Below are 23,728 nucleotides of genomic sequence, written 5' to 3'. Positions count from 1 at the left end.
GAGGAAAACGAACACCCTGGTTTTTCAAACGCGGAGACAGACGCCGGGTGGGCCGCGTCGTATAGTGACTGATCTTGCCCCTTTCTTGGTCGCCTCCAATGTGCCAGGCCCTGGCCTGAGCGTTTTACACCCTTCGTCCGTGTAATCGTCACAGCCCCTGCATAGGGCTGACACTACAGCCAAACCCATTTGACAGATGAGCTGCTGAAGCCGCTTGTGCTGGTCTCAGAGCTGGCCAGGGGCGTCTGCGCCCGGCCTCGGGACCTGCAGTCCGTCGGCTCTGCGCTCACCTCCTCCAGGTTCCGCTGAAAATTCTTGCGCCATCGCCGCAGCCTGAGTCGCCTCTCTCCCGCCGCCGCGGGAGTCGCAGCTTCTCCTCCCAGGCGAGCACGAAGTCTGTCCCATCGCGGGGTCAGGGGGACAGTTAGGAGCGGTCTGACCCCGCTCCCGCTCTGTCCCACTTTTTTATTATTATTATTATTATTTTTTGAGACGGAGTCTCGCTTTGTCGCCCAGGCTGGAGTGCAGTGGCGCCATATCGGCTCACTGCAAGCTCCGCCTCCCGGGTTCACGCCACTCTCCTGCCTCAGCCTCCGAGTAGCTGGGACTACAGGCGCGCACCACCACGCCCGGCTAATTTTTTGTATTTTTAGTAGAGACCGGGTTTCACCGTGTTAGCCAGGATGGTCTCGACTTCCTGACCTCGTGATCCGCCCGCCTCGGCCTACCAAAGTGCTGGGATTACAGGCTTGAGCCACCGCGCCGGGCCCCACTTTTATCTGGGTGGAAAGGATCTGAGTTCATCAGTCCCTAGTACTTAGGCCAAAATTAAAGGAAATTTGAGTTTGTAGCAAAAGGTATTAGGGTTAGTTCGAGGAAGGAACTGCCCATTGCAAGAAAAAGACAAGAGACGCTGCAGGATTCCTCCGGGAAGGGAAAGGAGGTTTAAGGGAGAGCCTGTGGCCTGGTCACTCGGGCCTCGTGGGTGAGGTGGGACAAGAGTCCTGTCTGGCCCAAGTCTCACCAATGTAGGTTTTCCTGTCTCGGAAAATGTTACTCCTGGAGTCCAGGACATAAATGCTGCCGCAGGGCGCGAGATGCAGTTGTCGTCCCGGTTCCTGTCGGTGGCGTCATTGCCGTCCTGGGTGCAGCAGGCATAGGGGTGAAGGTGAGGGGATGGGGCACAGTTGCAGGTGCCAGAAGCTTCTCATTTGGCCCAGTTGGGCCACCCGTCCCTCCCCGCACCCCTGACTAAATCTGAAGTGTAACAATAGAGGCGCTGTTAGCGCGATCTGGGATGCTTCTTCCTCCCCTCCACCTGCTCTCAGACCAGAACCGCCGCTGCTACTGTAATAACAAGGACGATGATAACAGCCAACATTTATTGGGCTCTTAACTTGGTGCCCGGCACGTGCTAAACATTTCACATGCATTTACTTCTCACAACTCAAATAAGTGAGTGCTGCTATCTCCATTTTACAGATGTGTCAACTGAGCAAAAGAGAATTACAGAGGACTTCCAAGGTCACGCACTTCCCCTTCAACCTCCTTCTGGACCACCCCTAACAAGGCCTCAGTCCCACCCCTTGCCTCTCAGGATCCACCCCTTCTTTATAGAATAGAGCTGAACACCAGCTCCCCTGCTTCTCCCCACCCACCAGTGTTCCAGAGGTGGAAGGGCCTCCAACCCGCTCCTCCAGCTCATTTTTTGTTGTTTGTTTTGTTTTGTTTTTTTGAGACAGAGTCTCACTCTGTTGCCCAGGTTGAAGTGCAGTGGTGCAATCTTGGCTCACTGCAACCTCCGCCTCCTGGGTTTAAGCGATTCTCCTGCCTCAGCCTCCTGAGTAGCTGGGATTACAGGCACTTGCCACCACACCCAGCTAATTTTTGTATTTTTAGTAGAGACGAGGTTTCACCATGTTTGCCAGGTTGGTCTTGAACTCCCGACCTCAGGTGATCCGCCCACCTCGGCCTCCTAAAGTGCTGGGATTACAGGCGTGAGCCACTGTACCCAGTGGAGCCCAGAAGGTTGAGACCAGCCTGGGCAATATAGCGAGACCTTGTCTCTCAAAAAAGTTTTAACATTAGCTGGGTATGGTGGGAGCTACTTCCGAAGCTGGGGAGAAATGGGGAGTTCTCCCAGAGTTCGAGGCTGCAGTGAGTGATGATTGGGCCACTGCACTCCAGCCTGGGCGACACAGCAAGACCCTGTCTCTAAAAAAATAAGAAGGGCATCAGCAAGAGGGCAATGGCAGAGCATTAAACCAGGTGTGGGGCTCCTTGGAGTTTGAGGCCCTGTGTGACCGGACAGGTCACAGTCCCATGCCATCAGCCTGAACATGTGCATGTGAGAACACACTCTCCTCTCATCCACTCTCCACAGGGCTGCCCAGAGACCTCCCAGGAGGCACAGGCGTCGACTATTCAAAGCATTGTGGCTTCCAGTTCTGCACTGTGGTGATGGAGACCCCGGGATGGCCTACTAAATACTAAAGTGGCACCGGGGCTGTGCTGGGAGGAGCTGAGAAGGCAGCCCTGGATGGCTGGTGGAGGGGCTCTAAGCCCCAGCCCTGTTGCCCTCCCCACTTTGTCCTCACCCAGGGAGACACCTCTTGTTTGGTGTAAAGGTGGATGAGGGGTCAATTCTCTGACCAGAGCAGTGCCAGCCAGGAGACTGCCCTGCCTCGCCATGCGGGGCGGGGAGGGGGGATCAGGTTATGCTCCAGACAGCTTTCTGGCTTTTGGCTGAGCTGGTGCCCAAGAGGGACAGGAAGCCTCCTTTCCGGGGGTGGGGTTTATGCCCAGAGATGACCGGCTGGGATGTGGGGTAGGCGGTTCCTAAGCACAAATGCCTGTAGCTGGAGGCCCACAGTCAGGCCTGGGGCTGCCTTCTGGGCCCTACCCTCCACTACATTGCTGCTCAGGTGAGCTAAGGTCTCCTGGAGTTAAGGACAGAGGGGGACGTGGATAGATCCACCTGGAAGCAGGGCTGAGGGCTGCAGGAGTGGGAGCCGGCCTGCAGGCTCTGAGGCTGGGGTCCCGTCCAGGGACATTCCTTCTTGGGGTGTGGGTAAGTGCAGGGCCTGAGCTCTAAGCCTTAGTCAGCGGTGAGAAGGTGCTGGAATCAGTCCTTCCTCTGGCCCAGACCCTGGAAGGGTTGACAAACGTAGGTGGCAGTACCCAGGGAGGACAGGCTGGCAGTGTGGATGGGCATGTGAGCAGTGTGCTTGGGTGCAGGCATCAGGACAGGTGAGTCTGGACCTCCTGTGTGTGCCAGCAGGCAGGCGTGGAAAGTGCTTTCGTCCTAGCGCAGGTGTGTGTGAGCACAGGTCATACTGTGTGAGTGGGGCCTGGGCAGAGCTGCAGAGTTCCAAGAGTCAGCTGGCTTTGGGGACACTCTGCTTTGAGCCAGATGCAGGCCCGGCCTCAGCCCAGGGGTTCATCTATGGGGCTGGGCAGGGGCTCATTGGAGGGGATCGTATAAAGGCCCCTTTCCCTGGGGCCTTCCCCTCATCCTCCTAAGCCTACTTTCACCAGCGTCTCTGGCTTATGGGGCAGGGCCAAGACACAAGGCTGGGCCTACTCACTCCCCTCCCGGTTCCTGTCCTTGATGGCCTCCCATGGGACAGAGCTGCCTCTCAGGCCAGCTCACGCTCTGACCCCCACTGGGATGGTCCTTGACCCTGCATGGTGCTGCTTTCGGGTGCCCCTGGGCTGCCAGGACTCCTATCCTAAGCCTGGTCTGACAGCTTCATGATCAAGAAAGGCATTGTAGGCCAGGCACGGTGGCTCGTGCCTGTAATCCCAGCACTTTGGGAGGCTGTGGCGGGCTGATTATTTGAGATCAGGAGTTTGAGACCAGCCTGGCCAACATAGTGAGACCCCATCTCTACTAAAAATACAAAAATTAGCTGGGCATGGTGGTTGGCGACTGTAATCCCAGCTACTCGGGAGGCTGAGGTAGGAGAATCGCTTGAAACCAGGAGGTGTAGGTTGCAGTGAGCTGAGATCACACCACTGTACTCCAACCTGTGCCACAGAGCAAGACTCCAAAAAAAAAAAAAAAGAAAGAAAAAGAAAGGCCCTGCAGAGCGACGGGCTTGACTCCTGGACTCACAGGTGGACTCCATGTCCCAGCCTCCCCCGCAGCGCCACATGACTACATGACTGCTGGGTGCTGGTCTCTGGAACGTGGGCAGAATGAGGTGCCACCCTGGGCCTGGTCCACAGAAAGCTGGGGGCCACCTCCTGCCTGCATTCACTCCCTGGCTGCTAACTGGGTGCTGATGCCCTAGGGCAGCTGGACAGGGTCTCTGGGGCTGGGTCTCTGTAGGAGCGCCTGGAGCAGAGCCCCACGCCCACTGTCACCTACTTCCTAGCTGAGGCCTACGCAAGAACGAACACATGGAGTACAGCACTAGGATTTCGGAGTTTATCTGTTACAACAAATGGTGTCACCTCAACCAATAAAGGCTCTTGATTGAAGTCACTTGAGAGGCACCCCTTCTTCCAGTCACCCTCCACGGGTGCTGCCAAAGGGGGAAAGGCCGTGGGAGATGTTCGAGCTCAGGGCCTTGTTCCCCAACTCCCTGGCATGAATTCTGCAAGGAAAGTGCTGCTCGGGGGCGGGCCCTCTCCGGCCACATCCTCCATATCAGGTCATGCTGGCTAGTCTTCCAGATGGGACCCATGTTCCTGCCTCAGCCTCAGGCCCTATGTCGAGACCTGAGGGTTGGGGGTGGGATCACAAGCACCCACTCGTTTTATTCATTCAGGAGCACTCTCTGGGGGGTTGGGAAGCAGGCCAGCTGCCACCTGGTCCTGGTGCCACAGCTGCTCAGCAAGGCCGTTGAGTACGTGGGCAATGTCAGCCAGCCCAGCCCGCCCGTCCAGCGTGCACCCATCAGCCAGCCGCCGCCCTGGCACACTCTTCACCCGTAGCAGGGGCAGCTCCCAGGCCTGCCGAAAGGCTATGAGGTCCCGCTCAGGCACGTCTGTGTGCATGTACTGGTCAAATCTGGAGGAGGGTCAAGGAGCCTGGCTGGCTGCCTCTGCACAGCCCCCCATCAGACCCTGCCTCTCCTTCCTCCCTGGAGCCCACACCCAGGAGCTGGGGTAGCCATGCTGTACCCTCTAAGTAAAAGCCCAGGTGCTGAATTCCATGCCTGGGCAGAGGCTGGGCCCCTGACCCCCTTGCTCCGTGACTTGCTGAGGGTATCCAAAGGATACTTGGAGCCGATGACCATCCTGACGACACCAGGGGCCTCACCTGCTATGCGGGTCAGCTGTCCAGGGAGGTCTTCAAAGGAGGCACGGTCAGTGAAGGAGAAGAGGAAGAGGAAGGCATCTGTGTTCTCCATGCAAGCCTGGTGATGGAGAGGCATATAACCATATCACCTCCCATCAACTGCAAGGCCCTGAGAAGAATCAGGAATAATCCCTCCTTTCACAGATTGGGAAACTGAGGCCCAGGGCACGGAGCGGCTGGTCCTAGGACAAGCATGGGCTGGGACTCAGTCTCCAGTGCCAGCTCAGATCTCTGAGCAGTGCCTTGAGCTCACTACTACCCAACCAGCCCCTGGCAGAGCCCACCCAGGCCCACATGCCTGCTCACCGGGAGCATATGATCGAACTTTTTGAGTGCAGACTCTCCACAGTCCCAGAACTCAAAACGAAACATGACGACACGGCCGCTGGCCTGCAGCTTGGCTGGCCAAAATACCACGGTGGTCTGGATGCCTGAGGGGGAGCCAGGGTCAGCCATTCAGCATGGGAGAGGTGGGGGTGGAGGAATAGGTGGCCAGGAAGGAATAGGAAGAAGAGATACATCCCTGCCCTGATGGGTCCCCAGTTTGATGAGGGCAGCCCAGTCCTTGACCCAGGAGAATTCGCTGATGGGAGAAACAGAGACCAGCCCTGGAGGAGACTCTGGTATACCAGGAAGATGCAGCCCTAGCTATGGCAAAGCAGTTTCGTTTCTATGTCCAGGGAGACCCAAAGGGCCCAGGGCACTGGGAGATGTTTCAACATGGTGGAACAATCAGCATCCAGTGGTGAGAAACAAGAAAGCAAGATTAGCATTTCCTGAGCGTCTGCCTTGAGCATAGCTTGATGCTAGGCATGTTACCACCACTACCTCTGTTGGCAACCACACAACAACCCTGTGGGGTAGGTACAATTATTCCTTTGGGACCAAGGAGCCCATGTAGGCTCAGAGAGGTGAAGTGACTTTCTAAGGCTACAGAGTAAGAGGTGGAGCTGGGTATCAACCCTGGCTTGTGTGGTCCAGGGCCAGGTTCTTGCCTCCACCCCCAAGGAGGGCCTCCCAGGATGGGCAAAGGATTGAGGTCCCACTCACCGGTGGTCTCGTGGTGCACCACAGGCACCTCCAGGCCAGCCAGCTTGGCCACCAGCGCCGTCTTGCCCACACCACTCTTCCCAGACACAAAGATCTTATAGCTGGCAGTGTCGATGGACACAGGCGGCGGCAGCACTGGCCGCTCAAGCAGGCCTAGGGCAAAAAGGGAGCCAGGCAGGGTCGAAGGGTGCTGTGGTTTGAAGGAGTCCCCCAAAGTTCATGTGTTGGAAACTTAATCCCCAATGCAGCAGTGTTAGGAAGTCGGGCCTAATACAAGGTGATCGAGTGTTCTGCTCTCATAAATGGATTAATGTTGTCACTGGGGCAGTGGGTTTGTTATAAAAGCCAGTTTGGGTACCTCTTGCTGTCTTGCTGTTGCCCTTCTGCCGTCTGCCCATGGGATGACACAGCATGAAGGCCCTTTCCAGATGCCACTGCCATGTTCTTAGACTTCCCAGCCTCCAGAACCATGAGCTAAATAAACTTCTGTTCATTATAAATTACCCAGAGGAGGCCAGGCGCAGTGACTCACACCTGTAATCCCAGCACTTTGGGAGGCCAAGGCAGGCGCATCACTTGAGGTCAGGAGTTCGAGACCAGCCTGGCCAACATGGTGAAACTCCATCTCTACAAAAAAAATACAAAAAATTAGCTGGGTGTGGTGATGTGTGCCTATAATCCTAGCTTCTTGGGAGGCTGAGGCAGGAGAATTGCTTGAACCTGGGAGGTGAAAGTTGCTAAGCCAAGATCACATCACTGCACTCCAGCCTGGGCGACAGAGTGAAACTTTGTCTCAAAAAAATATAAATAAATAAATAACTCAGAGTGTGGTATTCTGTTATAGTAGCATAAAATGAACTAAGACGGGGGTAAATCCTGCACTTGCCCCATCAGATCCTGGGCTAGACAATCTCATTTATTTATTTTTATTTTTTTTCTTTACCTTCTATTTTTAATAGGGATGGGGTCTCACTGTGTTGCTCAGGCCGGTCTTGAGCTCCTGGGTTCAAGCAATCCTCCCACCTTGGCATCCGAAAGTACTGGGACTACAGGCACGAGCCACCACACGCAGCCAAGGACAACCTCGTTTCTAATGGCTTCTTCAGGGCTAAGCAACCATCTGTGGTTCTTTTTTTTTTTTTTTGAGATGGAGTTTCGCTCTTGTTGCCCAGGTTGGAGTGCAATGGCATGATCTCAGCTCACTGCAACTTCAGCCTCCTGGGTTCAAGTGATTCTCCTGCCTCAGCCTCCCGAGTAACTGGGATTATAGGCATGCGCCACCATGCCTGGCTAATTTTGTAGCCAGGGGGTTTCTCCATGTTGGTCAGGCTGATCTCAAACTCCCAACCTCAGGTGATCTGCCTGCCTCAGCCTTCCAAAGTGCTGGGATTACAGGTGTGAGACACTGTGCCCAGCCCCATCTGTGGCTCTTAATACTCAACCCAGTTTTACAGAAGTCTGGGATACAAAGAGACTGGCCTAAGTGATTATAGTCAGTCTGTTGATATTTATTTACTAGCTGCTCTCAACTAGCTGTTTCTTGTGGGGCCTGCATGACAACCACTGAATGATACATTCGGGTGCATAAACCCAGCTGTTAAAAAAAAGAAAAAAACCCAAATGTCTGTGGTTAAAGTAAAAACACAAAAATTAAAAGCCATCACTGCCATTCCTCTAAGTTATGGCTGTTTGATCCTATCTGTGGCATAGATAATATGGTCAGTGGATTCTATGATGTCCCCAGAAAATCAGCTCAACCTTCACTCAATTCTTTTCCACTCAACACAACTAAATGCAAAATAAATACAATAACAACCAACCTTCAGTGAACACCCACTGTATGCCAGACCCTGCTCAGTATGTTACAAACACACTCTTTATCAATTTCCCCAGGACCTCTATGGGATAAATACTGTGATTATCCCCATTTTACAGAAGTGGGACTTTAGGCTAGAGTTCACTTATCCCCAGTTATACAGCTAGCAGTGGTGGAGCCTGGGTCACTTACCTGGGTATGTGTAACCCCAAATACAGTGTTACCAGCCGTCATGGGATTAAAGGGACAGTGGCCATAATCAAGGGTTTGTTTTTTTTTTCTTTTGAAATGGAGTTTCGCTTTTGTCACCCAGGCTAGAATGCAATGGCTGGACCTAGGGTCACTGCAACCTCCGCCTCCTGGGTTCAAGTGATTCACCTGCCTCAGCCTCCCGAGTAGCTGGGATTATAGATGCGCACCACCATGCCCGGCTAATTTTTGTATTTTTAGTAAAGACAGGGTTTCACCATGTTGTCCAGGCTGGTCTTGAACTCCTGACCTCAGGTGATCTGCCCACCTTGGCCTCCCAAAGTGCTGGGATTACAGGCGTGAGGGTCGTATTTTGAATCTAGTGTAATTTTTTTTTAAACAGTTGACTTATTCACAAATTTTGGTTCTAGCTATCTCACTCTCTGGTCTTAAGCTTTCTGGCACCTTGCTTCTCCTGCCCAGAACTGTACTCCACAGCTGATTCCAGGCACCTTTGCCGGCCTGTCAGCCGGGCCCTGCCTGAGTTTCACTGAACTGACTCACCCAGGCAGTTCAGTGATGGGGAACACCAGTGTCTCATCCTAGAGACAGCAGGACATGGAAGAGGCTCACCTCTATTAGGGTGTGATATTAGCCAAGTCTGTACCATGTGCTGTTGAGAGGTTAAATGGGCGTGCACTGTGTAACGAGCCCAACAGAGGGCCTGGCAGCAGCGGAGAGCTCAATCAACTGCATCTCTGGTGACAGTGGTTGCTGGCAGGGTTTCTGCTGTTTCCATGTTCCTGGCTCTGACGAGGGAATTAGCTCTAAGGAGACTTAGGGGTGGGGGGTCCCAGAGGTAGGGCTTTCAGTCCCCCAGGCTGAAGACTGCAGCAGGCCCTCACTGCCCTGCCTCTCTGCTCTCTTCAGAGAGCAACAGGTGACACTGGCAGGGAGAGACAAGTGGCGGGCTGGAGGAAAGGGGGAGGCACTTACCAAACACCCGCCGGCGGTTCTTGCGCAGAATGCAAGCCAGGTACTCCTTGCCCTCAGCACTTTCGTGCCAGTTTGGGACAACCACCGAACCGGGCACGGGAGGTCTGGCCATGGCTGGGCACCGCGACGGGGTAGGGAAGTGGCAGAATGCTGAGACCAGGGAGTGCGAAGGGGGGTGACCGTACCAAGCCGGGCCTATGATCCCTCTTAACTGCTGACTCTCCCGGTGGGTACCAGAAAGTGCAGTCCCTCAGTTGCCTCTCTCCTCCGCAGTGCTCCCTGGGGATAGTCATCCCATTACTGCCTAGCGAAGGTATTTACCCAGCCCCTCTCCCCTTGTCACCTCCGGGGGTCAGACAGCCCTGCTTCTCCTCTACCTTCTAGATCCCAACTCCCGGGGCTACCTAGCCCTCACCGTCAGCATTCCCGGCGGCGAAACAACCTGGGTGCCGAAGGCCCCTTTAAACGCCCACCCGCGCGCCCATCGCCCCAGCCCGCCAGGCCCGCTTCCGCCCCGCCTGCGTCCGGCTTCTGCCCGTGCTGGCAGCTCAGGCGCCGGTGCTCGCGGCGCATGTGCAGAGGTTGTTGCCATGGAGACGCCGGAGGCTGGATTGGGCGGGTTCCGGGCTGCGTTAGTCCCTCCTACAACGTCCGCAGGCAGCGCCACGCGACGGCGCTGGATAAGGCCTTTTCCTCTGGGTCGTGGATCCTCTTCTCTGCTACTCCGTCTGATCCCCAGTTTTTCTTCCAAAACATCTTGAAACCCCCCCTTCTCCAGGAGCCTTCCATGCTTCTCTGTGTCTCAGTTTCCTCTTCCATAACGTGGATGTAACATGTCATTCCCTCCATAGCAGTGCTCCACGTTATGATTGTAGCTATTATTAATATTATTACTCTATTAATCCTGCTCGGCAGGACCTCGAGATGACTTAAACATCTCTAGCTTCACTGATGGGGACACACACCAGCTCAGAGAGGTCAAGGGACTTGGCTGAACTTTAAAAAAAAGAGAGGCCCGCTGGATTGTATTTTTCATTCATTCATTCATTCATTCATTCAACAAATACTGAGCACCTACTATGTGCCTGGCCCATTCTAAGGGCTGGGAATACAGTGGCCAACAAGAAGTCATTGCCCTCCTGGGGCTGACTTTTCAGCTCTGAAACTCTGAGCTCCCCTCCACCGTTCCAGCACTGGATTCCAGGTTTGTTACCCAGAAGGTGGGTGCTCAGTAAATGCCCATTGGTTGGAAAGGGTACAGGTGGGTCACTACTGAGAGTTTGTCTATTACATTTAATTTTTACCATTATCCTCCCGCAATGCCTTCAAGTAGGGCAAATCACTGTTTTGAAAGGAATAATCTAGGAGTTAAGCTTTACCGAAGGCCACCGAAATGCCAGACACTGGGAGCTTTACAGAGGTCACTGGATTTAATTCTATAAACAAATCTGTATAAGTAGTATTACCCTCTTGTACTGATGAAGACATTCAGAAACATAACATGACTTGTCTGAGGTCACACTGCACAGCTAGTCAGCGTGAAACCGACTCAGAACTCACAGCTGGTTTGGTGTGTGGCTCACGTCTGTAATCCCAGCACTTTGGGAAGCCGAGGCAGGCAGATTGCTTAAGCTCAGGAGTTCAAGACCAACCTGGGCAACATAGTAAGACCCTGTCTCTACAAAACAATACAAAAATTAGCCAGGCACAGTGGTGGATGCCTGTAGTCCCAGCTACTTGGAGGCTGAGATGGGAGGATTGCTTGAGCCCAGGAAATGGAGGTTGCAGTGAGCCGAGATCATGCCACTGCACTTCAGCCTGACGGACAGAGCCAGGCCCTGTCAAAAAAAAAAACCAAAAAACAAAAAACCCACGCTTCATGCTTACCTGACTCTAAAGTACCTATCTGTTCTACCAGTTTGGGTTTTGTGTTTTTAAAACTTTGCCCCTAGCCACTAGGAGGGCTGTTCCTAGGGAAGCAGAAAGCAGCCAGAGGTCTATGAACTCAGATTTTTAAGGCCCATTATGTCCTAAGAGAGGGGACAAGGATGTGTAAGGCCCATTATGTCTGAGAGGGGACGGGGATGTGTAAGACAAAGTGCTTTCTCTCAACTTGCTCACACTGTGGCTAGGCAGAAAAACAAGATGAATAAACATTTCTACAGAATTCTGCAGTTGAAATCCTTTGCCCATACTTCCGGGTCACATGGTTCCCGTTCCTACAGCTATCATCACATCTGCCCAGTCAGGGAGATTCACAGTTGTCTCCATGGGCCAGGAGTGACTCAGTGGCAGGGCTCAGATCTAAACTATCTCTGGATTTCCAGACTTCACATCCACCCCTGTCCTTGGTTCGTGGAGGGCTCAGTGAGCGTGTGAGAAGATGAAGCAACTTGGCAGAGTAACATGCCCATTAATCTGGAACCCAGAGAAGATGTAAAGTCCTCTTGGGGCCAGGTGCGGTGGCTCACACCTGTAATCCCAGCACTTTGGGAGGCTGTTTGAGACCAGCCTGGGCAACACGGCAAAACTTCATCTCTAAAAATATACAAAAAAAGGCTGGGCGCGGTGGCTCATGCCTGTAATCCCAGCACTTTGGGAGGCCGAGGTGGGCGGTCCACCTGAGTTCAGGAGTTCAAGATCAGCCTGGGCAACATGGTGAACCCTGTCTCTACTAAAAATACAAAAATTATCCGGCTGTGGTGGCAGGTGCCTGTAATCCCAGCTACTCAGGAGGCTGAGGCAGAAGAATTGCTTGAACCTGGGAGGTTGAGGTTGCAGTGAGCAGAATCACATCACTGCACTCCAGCCTGGGTAACAGAGCTGAATAAATAAACAAAATAAATTATGTATTTAGTGGAAGGCTGATCAAGGACTCAAAAGAATGCAATCTTTTGTCTCTTATCTACTTTTTTTTTTTTTTTTTTTTTTGAGACAGAGTCTGACTCTGTCACCCAGGCTGGATTGATTGGAGTGGCACAATCTCAGCTCACTGCAACCTCTGCCTCTGGGGTTCAAGCGATTCTCCTGCCTCAGCCTCCCAGGTAGGTGGGACTACAGGCACGCGCCACCTCTCTGTCTCACTCTGTCACCCAGGCTAGAGGGCAGTGGTGTGATCTCAGCTCACTGCAGCCTCACCCTCCTCAGGCTCAAGCAATTCTCCTGCCTCAGCCCCGAGAGGAGCTAGGACTACCGCCTGGCTAATTTTTTTTTTTTCCTTTTTTTGTATTTTTGTTTGTTTGAGACAAAGTCTCAATTTTGTTCCCCAGGCTGGAGTGCAATGGCGCGATCTTTGCTCACTGCAACCTCCGCCTCCCAGGTTCAAGCGATTCTCCTGCCTCAGCCTCCCGAGTAGTTGGGATTACAGGCGCCTGCCACCACACCCGGCTAATTTTTGTATTTTTAGTAGAGACAGGTTTCAACATGTTGGCCAGGCTGGTCTTGAACTCCTAACCTCAGGTGATCCACCTGCCTCAGCCTCCCAAAGTGCTGGGATTACAGGCGTAAGCCACTGTGCCTGGCCTTTTTGGCATTTTTTTTAGAGAGAAGGTTTTGCTATGTTGCCCAGGCTGGTCTCAAACTCCTGGCCTCAAGTGATCTGCCTGCCTTGGCCTCCCAAAGTGCTGGGATTACAGGCATCAGCCACTGCGCCCAGCCTTAATTACCTCTTTAAAGAAACTGTTTCCAAATATAGTCACATTGGGGGCTAAGGCTTCAATGTATGGATCTGGGTGGAGGGGGGCACAATTCAGTCCATAACAGGGTCCCTAGACCTCATGTAAACACTGCTGCTGGGCACAGGAGGCCAGCCGACTGTTGGGGCCTGAAAGTGACATGGTTAGAACTGCGTTTCAGAAGGACGCTTGTGGACCGTGTTGGTCTATGAGTTCTGCTCTCCTGCGCCCCTCTGACCACTAAACTATGTGTCTGCCTAAGCCAGCTGCTTCTCCTTTCAGGGCCTTAAGCAAAGCACGTAGAACATCTCCCTAAGGACCCTTCTAGTCTAGAGCCCTCTGATTTTTTTTTTTTTTTTTTTTTTTTTTTGAGACAGAGTCTTGCTCTGTCGCCAGGCTGGAGTGCCACTGGCTCACTGCAACCTCCACCTCCTGGGTTCAAGCGATTCTCCTGCCTCAGCCTCCCAAGTAGCTGGGATTACAGGCACACGCCACCACCATGCCTGGCTAGTTTTTGTATTTTTAGTAGAGACGAGGTTTCACCATGTTGGCCAGGATGGTCTCAATCTCCTGACCTCGTGATCTGCCCGCCTCGGCCTCCAAAAGTGCTGGAATTACAGGTGTGAGCTACTGTGCCTGGCCTAGAGCCCTCTGATTAATCCACTCATTTCTTCTTGGTTTGGTCTCCCCACAAATATTAAACATCTCTTGGACAAGGTCCCCACGAGACCTTAAGAGGACTCCACAAGGCAAGGACACAGTCACCAACTTGACAGAGTGGATAGGAGGCCCAGGTGGGTAGACACACAGGCTGAGCTGGGGTGAGAATGAGGCATGGAGAGCCCTGCTTGAGGATCCTGGGTGGGTGGGGGGTGGGAGGTCAGCTAGGACACCAGGCTTAAAATCCTCTCAGCACCTAGAATAACGCCCACCCCTCCCTCAGCATGGCCTAGCACCAGGAATGCTCCACTCACACCTGGAATGCTTGCTCTGCCTCCTAGCAGTCCTTCCGCCAGGCTCACCGGGCTTCAGGCCATTCTCCAAGCAGAAGCCACAGCCAGTTAATCAAGTCAGGTCAGGGCACCAACCTTGCCGCCAAGCTCAGCGGTCAATTCTCCGTCCTCAGATCACTGGTCCCCGGGATGATTCCCAGGTGACTGGATGGATGGTGGTGCCCCTAACTGTGGGGGAAGCACGGAGGAAGCGTACAGGGACAGAGGAGGAGCCCCTGGGGAGTGAGGGAGGGCGGGGGGCTGCCCAGAGAGGACACACAGCAGATGTTGGAATGTAAAACGCAGGTGAGCAGCCCGAGCAGAGCTGGACATTACCAACGGCGGAGGGACCAAGCTTGAAGCAATGGGTGTAGACGGATGAGAGGTCCGGATGCTGTGGACAGACAGCAGGGCCTTGAGCAATGACAACCACGAGCTCAGACCTGGGAGAGGCAGAGGAACCAGAAACCCCCTCCTCCAGCCCGCCCTGAGGCTCATGTTGCAGGCAGGCTTGCCCAAATTCCAGGGAAGCATGGCTGGGGAGGGATGCTACTCCTTGGACGCCATCTCTTGTGGGCCTTCTGCTGCAGAAAGTACTCTGCTCTGTGCCCCTGCCGTGGCCTCAGCCGTGCGGTCCTGTGTTCTCTTCCCACTATGGATTCCGCTCGGGAGCTCCTTTCCCATTACATCTGAGGGGATGACCTCTGGTCATCAAGTCCACATGGGTCACCCTCCATTGTCCTCAGCCCTGACCATTGGCTGCTGAGGCTTATAGGTTTATCGAGATCCTGCATTACTGACTGCCAGAATCAAGGCCTAGACCCCACCCATCTGGGATGCCCCAGATAGGCTCTATCCTCATCTGCCCCCCTGCCACAGGTCAGCAGGATGAGGCCAAGTGCCATGATCTGAACGTCCCGCCAGATTCACATGTTGAAGTTTAATCACCACAGTGACAGTATTAACAGGTGGGGCCTTTGGGGAATTATTAAGTCATGAGGGCAGAGCCCTCATGATGGGATTAGCGACGTTATGGAAAGGCTTGAGGGGCCAGTTTGTCCCATCCACTGTGTGAGGACACAGCCTTCGCGATGGAGCAGCAACAAGGCAACATCTTGGAAGTGGAGACTGGGCCCTCACCAGACACCAAGCTTGAATGGTGCCTTGAGCTTGGACTTCTAAGCCTCCAGAAATGTGGGAAATACATTTCTGTTGCTTATAAATCACTGTCTGTGGTATATAGCAGCACAAAGCAACTAAGACACCAAAGCAAAGAGAAGGCTAACTTCTTGGCTTGTGGCTTCCCGAAAAACTGTCCTGGCCCTGGGTGGCTGCACTGGTTGCAGATGGTTCTACTGACTCCATCCCCTTTGGTATCTTTTTAGTATGATACCTGGATTGTCTTTTGACCTTAGAAGCTCAGGATTTGTCATTTTTGTTTAGCCCATGGGACACCTCCCTGGTTTGTGATTAGGCTGTAAGCTCCTTCATGGGTGGGCCTCTTTTGTGTCTTCTGTGTGTCTCAGTGCCTCGGGGGTCACAGATGCTCAGGGAATGCTTGCTGAGAGTGAATAGTCTCCCAGTCAGTTCCAGGCTTTCTGGGCTTTGTCAATGGGCCACAGCCCATGTCGTCGGGCAGGAGCATCCTCCCTCTCCCCATGCTTCTGCTAGAAAGGAGCCCTCCTTCTCTTCCTTGCAGTAGGTGGGCAGACAGGCTCCCTGGTGGGTGCAGAACACACTGCTAGGACTTTTCGGCATTGACTTAAGACATGAACTTGGCTTTGTGCATGCCAACAGGTTCTGGACCCAGAGCCCAGCCCATGAGGAAGACTCATTTTCCCACGGTTGAGGGCTGGGGCAGGGAAGGCAGGTAGGCCAGCCGGGAGATGGTAGTTGAAACAAGGCAGAGGCCAGGGAGGGGTGCCCCCCAGGCTTAACTGACAGAGGGAGGGGAGAAACGGGCAAGCGTTTTCTTCTTCCTGCCCATCTGCTTTCCTTCTCAAGACTGCCTCCGACAGATCACCCAAGCACACTTGAAGCCTTTCACAGGGTGCCCTCAGGTGGCCTTTTGGGGAATCACACCCATCCAATGGATTAACGATTCTTGGCTGGTTCCCGCTAAATTGCTAACCTGTGAGGCTGGCTGCCATCATTGCCATTTTACTGATAAAATTGAGGCTCAATGAGGCAGGATGACTTGCTCCAGCTCAAAGTGACAGTCAGCTCTTGAACCTAGGTCTGTCCTGTCGTACCGCCTCTAAGTCCCTTCTGAGTCCACAGAACTATGTCTCATGGTTTCCTTTGTTCCAATCTTGATCTGATGCATAAATCATCTCTGTCATTTCTTTCCATGCAGGTAGTCAGACCCTGTTTGAACACTTACAGCCGTGGACAAATCATCACCTCACACAGCATCCACTGACATGCTGGCAGTGTTTGTGGGAAGAGGAGTAGTAATGGCCACTGAGACCAGAACGTGGAACTTAGCTGGGAGGCTCTCCTTGGACTGGGGGAGGTGAAAAGGCACAGAGCACAGGTAAGACACAGTCGTGTGCGGCAGCACCACGCAGAGGCCAGCCTGCGGGGTTTTCTTTTTTTTTTTTTTTTTTTAGACGGAGTCTTGCTCTGTCACCCAGGCTGGAGTGCAGTGGCCGGATCTCAGCTCACTGCAAGCTCCTCCTCTCGGGTTCACGCCATTCTCCTGCCTCAGCCTCCCGAGTAGCTGGGACTACAGGCACCCGCCACTTCGCCCGGCTAGTTTTTTGTATTTTTTAGTAGAGACGGGGTTTCACCGTGTTAGCCAGGATGGTCTCGATCTCCTGACCTCATGATCCGCCCGTCTCGGCCTCCCAAAGTGCTGGGATTACAGGCTTGAGCCACCGCGCCCGGCCAGCCTGCGGGATTTTCATGGGCAAAATTTTGGTGGATGCTTCCTGTCCTGCCTAGACCTGGGGTGCTCAAAGCCTACCACTTTCAGGAAACTTTCTCATGCTCACCGGAGGAGTAATGAAGGCAAAACCTTGGGCTGAGGTGCCGATTCCTGCACTGTCTCCCCTTCCCCAGCCAGATTTTTAATTTACACCCAAATGTGCATAGGCCTCTGGCCCTTTATTATTTATTTGTTAGGAGATGGAGTCTCGCTCTGTCGCCCAGGCTGGAATGCAGTGGCGCAATCTTGGCTCACTGCAGCCTCCACCTGGGTTCAAGTGATTCTCCTGCCTCAGCCTCCCGAGTAGCTGGGATTACAGGTGTGCACTACCATGCCCAGCTAATTTTTGTATCTGTAGTAGAGAAGAGGTTTTGCCATGTTGATCAGGCTGGTCTCAAACTCCTGACTTCAAGGAATCCACCTGCCTTGGGCTCCCAAACTGCTGGGATTACAGGCGTGAGCCACCATGCCCAGCCCACTGGCCCTTTTGTATCCAGAAAAACAAGAACCCTGGCTGGGGAGTGCTGTGCTGGCCCTGCAGTGGAAGGCAGTAGCTGCAAACTAACTATGGGCCAGGCACTGCGGTGGCGCTTTTCACATACAACTTCAATTAACCCACAGGCTCCTATAAGGTAGAAGCAACTACATTTACAGATGAGGCAACTTGTATCCAAGGTTAAGCAGTAAGTAGGGAAAGGCAGGATTAAGCCATAGGCCTTCGGAGCTTCAGGACTGTGTTCCAAACCATCATCTGCTGTGCCGTTTCATGCCCCTTGGGCCCTTTGTCTTCATCTTTGCTTAGGGGGCCAGAGAAGATGCAAATGTTGTCCTGGCCCCTGGGCCTCTCCTCCAAGCTCATGACCACTCTTAGATCTCCACTGCAGGTTAGTACTGAGACTCTGAAACACCAGGTCCTTCAAGCGTGATGGAGGAAGCTGCTTTATTATTAAATGGCATTGTCCCCAAGGAGTGGCAACTCTCCACCTCTCCCTGAAAACACAACCCCCTAGAGAAGGTATCTCTTTCCAACTACTGTGCCTTCAATCTCCAACCTCGATTGTTTCCCATCAAGACAATTTTTCTTCCAGTGTGCTCAACCTGTTTTTTTCTTTTTTTTTTTGAGACAGAGTCTAACTCTGTTGCCCAGGCTGGAGTGTAGTGGCGCAAACTTGGCTCACTGCAACCTCTGCCTCCTGGGTTTGAGCAATTCTCCTGCCTCAGCCTCCCAAGTAGCTGGGATTACAGGTGCCTGCCACCATGCCTGGCTAATTTTTGTATTTTTAGTAGAGACGGGTTTCACTGTGTTGGCCAGCCAGGCTGGTCTCCTGGCCAACTCCTGACCTCGTGATCCGCCTGCCTTGGCCTCCCAAAGTGCTGGGATTATACGCGTGAGCCACTGTGCCCGGCCAGACCTCTTTTCTTTTTCTTTTTTTGCTAATAAAACAGTTAAGACAATTGTCCATTTAATTTTATTTGTTAAATTGCTAAAAAGTCATCAGGGGAAAACATTAACAAAAAATGAAATTGACAGATTTAAATATCAATGAAATCCATTTCTCGTTCCTACACTGTTATGTGCCTAAAATGACTATCTCAGGGTAAGCCACCTGGCATCCCTGAGTTGTATGGGAAACATCACTCACAGCACCAGCTTCGCCAGGGCACATGGGTGTGCACGGACATGAACCCTGGTTGGAGGGAGGGGAGCAGAGCAAGTAGAGTGTACAATGGAGCCAACACCTAAAGTTTGCTCTCATTTGACAATGAACACGGTGAGAGGGAGCCACTTACTGGTAACCATGCAGAACATGCCTTCTGCAGTTCATGGAGAGGCTACATGGGACGCAGGCCTGGAAGTTCAGTTTCCTCACCCCCAGGCGTGTTTAGATCCTCCCCACTGACTTGTGCGCTGGTAAGACACCACGGATAATGCAAAGCAGAGCACATCACCATGCCAGGATCACCACAAGCACAAGGACAGACAGACCAACCAGGAATACCACTTTTAAGGGGGAAGGAAAAGAGTGAAGCAGAAGGAAACCCAGAACGACAAGGTGAAAGAAAGGAAAGGGAAACATCTCTTTGTTCTCCATTGGCTGGTGGCTTTCTGTCCTCCAAAGTCAAGGCTTCTTAAATTGGTTTTCTTTCTTCCTCCTCCTCCTCTTTTATTTAATTTAAAGAGTTCCAACACAGTTCCTAGAATAGTTCATGGTTTTCAGCTGTTGCTATAAAACTCGAACATTAAAATCAAATCAATCCACAGACGGCTGGGAGGAGAGTAAGCCCAGTATTGCCTTAAAATGAAATTTAAGCTTGTTTCAACACCAAATTTGTGCTCCCAAAGTGTGGGGCAGGGTAGGGTTGTGGAGTCTACCAACCAAGTGAAGGGTGGAAATACGAATGAAAACACAGAACCCTCTGTTGCATAACCTGTGAAATGAGAGGACAGGAAGCTCTGTCCAAAAGGGTAGGGAGAGACTAAAATTCTTACATAAGATGGACAAGGTGACCAGTGAAGTCACTAGGCCATGGGAGCTCTCAAAAGGCACACTTGCAGGAATGGAAGGGGTTAAAGCTTCAAGTAGAAACAAAACGAATTTTCAATAAATATTTGCTTCAGGTGCTCCTGAGGGTTAAAAAAAAATTAGTCTCATTTTTCTCAGTGAATTTTAAGACAAAATTGGTATCATGTGAAAAACGGAGTCATGGTTCAATCTGGCCTGACGGCAGCATCCACGGCGTTGTGGAAATGCTCATCTTGGCCGAGACACCTGAAGTCCCACTGCACAGGTGGCTTCAGGAGGCCTGAGGAGACAATCACTTTCACTGTGCTGAGTCACTTTCCCACGGTACATGCCCACAGTGCCCAGGAGCTACCAAGACCAACAATAATGGGGGCAGACAAGGCAGATTTTTCTTAAAAAGCTGTAAGCAAACAGTCCGGTTCCAGGTAGTGTGGGTCAAACTGGAATTCAATGGAGTTCAGAGGAAACAGATTACTTTCTAAGACAATCAACATCTCTGTTGCCTGCCTGCTTGGGGGAAGTGGAAGGAATCAACACGTTAACAGCTGGCTTAGGAAGGCCATAGGACTAAGGGAAAGACTATTAAGGTTGAGATTCTGTACTTTCAGGTTTCTAATATACTTTATATTTAGATAGGAACTACTGAGTTCGGAGGCACAGTCCATGCACAAACACAATGTCCTAACACAAGGTACAGCAATAGCGGTAACACCTGAATTGCTAACCTTCTGGCCCAGCTTTTCCTTGTAAGTAAGGACCCCACATGATCGAACAGTCTTTGCCAAGCAAGGATTGGCAACAGCACCAGAACCCCAGTCGAGAAAGGGAAGTGTGGAGCTCCGAGCAGTTGGATGCCACCTAAGTAGACACATGTTGTTTCCTCATTGAAGGGAAGAGAGAGAGTAGTTTCTGGAACACATACCTCCCCCTACAAGCTAGGCTTGGCACCAGGGTGGCTTTCCTACCAAGACCACATCGTAAAAGCTAATGGCTAAGGGAAAGGATTCAGCATATAACAGGAGAAAACACACTTATCAGTACACTTAGGCTGCTAGATGCTGGCTGAAAGCCAGGACCCAGGGCCAGTTGCAGCAGGCTTTGTGCCTGAGAAATGCTAATAATAAAAAGGGGAGTGTCAGGGTGGGAAAGGTGATGTTTTGAAATTTAAATACTATGGGCAAATGATGAGAAATCACCAAAAATCCCTACTTAAATGGTGCTATTTGAAATAAACTTATTTTGACATCTCCTATGCCCAGGCCATGGTTGAGACTAGTAACTTTCTGTATCAAGCAAAGAAATGCTCTACTTGGTTACACCTTAATCTCAGAAATGAAGTGAAAGTAAAAACCCAAGCCCTATTTGGGTGACACATGAACAAGACAAGTGCAAAGGATGGAGCTGTTCCTGAGGTCAGCCATGCGTCAAGAAGTCCAGTACATGATTCTCAACTCCATCACCTGCCAATAGCCAGGAAGAGGAATATATGTCACAACAAGGAAAAAAACATTTCTAAAAAGAACTGTTATAGGAATTCCCTTCCAGAATCAATTTCCACATCCTACAAAATATGGGATGAGCATGCTCAATGTGCTCTGGAAGTAAAAAGAAGCCTATAGGGAAAAAACAGTATCTTCTGATGCTTCAAAGATTTCTCACAATATTGACATCTTAGAATTCCCTCCTGGCCCCCTAGTGACACCAGGGAAAGGGTTCCACAAATATTTCTAAGCAGCTTCTGATTTCTGTAGGCACCTGAGCTTTGTAAAAGAAAAAGAAAGTTAGACACGTTTTAGGACTTCTAAAAAAATCCACATATGAAAAAAATAATAATAATAAGCAGAAGAAAAAAGCAGCCTGTAAGTGAATGGAAAAGGCAGTTTCCAAGTACCATGTTCTAAGGGAAGAAAGAGGAGAATAAATATGTTTTTTGGCAACTTGCAACCAAATATGATTGATTGTCAGAAATTTCCACAATCAGACACAAAATATTTTCTGAGACACATCAGAAGCACTCCAAAGACCAATGGACACTACTAGGCAGACAGATGTCGGCTGCATAAACATTATTTCACGATGACCCGGCACACAGATGTGGAATAAAATCCTTTGTTGGGTAACTTTCCTCAGCCATAAAGGGCAGGAGGGGGCCAGGCACTGGCATTTCTGCAGAGCTGTCACAGGTCCTCTGTGGTTTTAAGAGGAGAAGGGGAAGAACAGTTACTTTTACCCTGACAGCACCTGAAGCATGAGAGTCTAAAAACCTACACCTTTGCAACTTATATATGCCCTTTTATTTTTTAACTCCAAGAAGACCACATAAAGATTTACAGGGGGCTCTTCAGTTTCTTTTGGAAAGTTACTGATGTAAGTCTGTTCTAACTTCTTGGTCTAGTTACCAGCAAGGTAGAAAAAGGCAACCCAGCCCCTGTTAAAACACAGCAACAATTTTATCTGAACCAGGATGGAGATCTCTCCCTTTTTTTGTAAACAGAGTTGGCTATATAATATATATATATATACTTATATATAATTTTTTTCTTAATGGAGATTTGATCCCAGCCTGGAGTGACTTCGGTTGGGAATTAAAGAGTTTTGGCTTCTGGGAGTAATTTTGTTTTCCCAATTCTCAGTCCAAATGCTTACACACTGGAAAATTCCAAATTAAAAGCCACAGAAAAGGAAAGGGGTTTAGAACACATTATCTCTTTGCTCGTACAAAGTACAAGGCGTTTGTTTTTGGATAGTACTTCACATTCTGTTTCTTGTCCATGAGTCCTCCAAATATGATGAGTTCACCCCTGCCTTGTACCACGGTATGCAGGCTGGTTTCAGGAGGTCCGACCACAGAACTGCTATTAAATACTTTCCATTTGACCCGCCCCTTCTCCTTAGTGTCTTTAATGTCTAGCACGTACATCTGCATGGGCTTGCAGTTCATACTCTGGTATAGGGGTTTGCCAACATTTAGGGACTGTGGAGGGTGGTGGCCCAGGCGGCGGGCAATGGGAGGTAAGGAATGTCCATCTCCTTGGGCAGGCCCTGGGCGAGGGATGGGCACTGTTTCTCCACTGCTCAAACTCTGGCTCCCAGGAGAGCCTGGAGAAGACCCAAGAGGAGGACTTAGTGCTGCAGAGGCCGAGGGGCCTTTGGAGGACATCGCTTTGATGGCTTCCAGACTCCGACGCAGGGCACCTGGGGAGACGGCCCCTGCAAGGGCACTGGCCACGTGAGGTGGGGTATGCACACCATTTGTCTGTTCAGGAGGGTGTCTCATACTTCCAACTGTCCTATTGTCCGTGCCATCCATGGGATTGCTACTGGAAGCGGATTTCAGATCCCAATTCAGATCTATGGATCCTAATCTCAGATCTTTCTGATCTGGTAGTGATCCTCGTCGGGGGGCCAAAGAAAGTCCCATTTTTAGGTCATATCCTTCAGCAGCAGATGGAGTACTTGGAGATATGGCCTGTACTGGACTGTCCAAAGAAGAGCCACCCACAGCTGCCGTTCCTGGAGACAAACTCCCACCATTGAGGATAGGAGAGCCATCTCCTCTGGCTGGGGAAAGGCTCCCTTCCCGGGAACCCGAAGGAGTCTGCCTTTGAGCCCTGGGTCTCAGTGTTCCCCAGCGGCCGTTAACACAAGGAGCTTCATCCATGCTTCTTACTGGAGACTGAGAGCGGTACTCTCGGGTTTCAGGAACGAGAGCTGGAGGAGTGGCACTGATAGGTGATGGGCGAGAGTTCAAACTGGGGCTGAGTGGGGCTCTCCCACTAGGAGCCTGGCTGAAGACCACCACACACTGTCCCACCTGGAACACAAAGGACCAGTGCTCACAGACTCTTCTATGATTCTGACTGTTCATTCAGCTGTCAAACATTTTATCATAAGCAACTGTAATGTGCCACACATTTTGTAGGTACCTCAGATATGAAGATGAAAATGATGTAGTCTGCCCTCTAGGCTAGAAGTCAGACATGGCAACCACTGTTGCTTTGTGTGACATATGCTATCATTAGAGATATGTGTACAGAAGGGGTGGGGAGAATGGGGAGAAGGGAACAATTAGTTTTTGTTAGCAGGAGAAGGACTCCAGGGAAAGTTTCAGAGACAAACAGATGCTTAAAGTTGGGACTTACCGAATGAGTGGGGCCCCCATAAGTTTTCCCATTTAGTGAGAAATGCCAAAGGAGCTATGGCTAATGTTCACTTCTTTTGTGACACCAAGGTGTTTTCTATTTTTGTA

At 51.4% G+C, this 23,728-nt stretch overlaps 2 protein-coding genes across 4 annotated transcripts in view; both read right to left on the bottom strand.

Annotated features, from left to right (window-relative positions):
- Positions 1-1,154: 1,154 nt before the first annotated feature.
- Positions 1,155-9,909, bottom strand: CPLANE2 (ciliogenesis and planar polarity effector complex subunit 2). 2 transcript variants are annotated; one of them, XM_011726917.2, is made up of 6 exons: positions 9,360-9,898; positions 6,717-6,985; positions 6,359-6,511; positions 5,615-5,739; positions 5,230-5,366; positions 1,155-5,017 (listed from the first exon to the last, which is right to left on the bottom strand). In XM_011726917.2, the coding sequence occupies exons 2-6, from the start codon at positions 6,850-6,852 to the stop codon at positions 4,768-4,770; spliced, it is 801 nt and encodes a 266-aa protein (XP_011725219.1). In that variant the 5' UTR covers positions 6,853-6,985; positions 9,360-9,898; the 3' UTR covers positions 1,155-4,767. The 2 variants fall into 2 exon arrangements, with proteins under 2 accessions (XP_011725219.1, XP_070956075.1); XM_071099974.1 differs by lacking the exon at positions 6,717-6,985 and having other exon boundaries at positions 1,159-5,017; positions 9,360-9,909.
- A 489-nt stretch (positions 9,910-10,398) lies between these two features.
- LOC105473230 (F-box protein 42) overlaps positions 10,399-23,728 on the bottom strand; it is a 103,487-nt gene continuing 90,157 nt past the window's right edge. The window contains exon 10 of one of the 2 annotated variants that reach the window (XM_011726925.2): positions 10,399-23,293. In XM_011726925.2, coding sequence (XP_011725227.1) covers positions 22,181-23,293 — 1,113 coding nt within the window. In that variant the 3' untranslated portion in view covers positions 10,399-22,180. The remainder of the gene's footprint in view (positions 23,294-23,728) is intronic. The other variant, XM_011726927.2, reaches the window with a different exon arrangement.

Source organism: Macaca nemestrina, chromosome 1 (assembly GCF_043159975.1).
Source record: "Macaca nemestrina isolate mMacNem1 chromosome 1, mMacNem.hap1, whole genome shotgun sequence".
NCBI lineage: Eukaryota > Metazoa > Chordata > Mammalia > Primates > Cercopithecidae > Macaca > Macaca nemestrina.
This window is presented reverse-complemented; position numbering and strand designations above follow the sequence as displayed.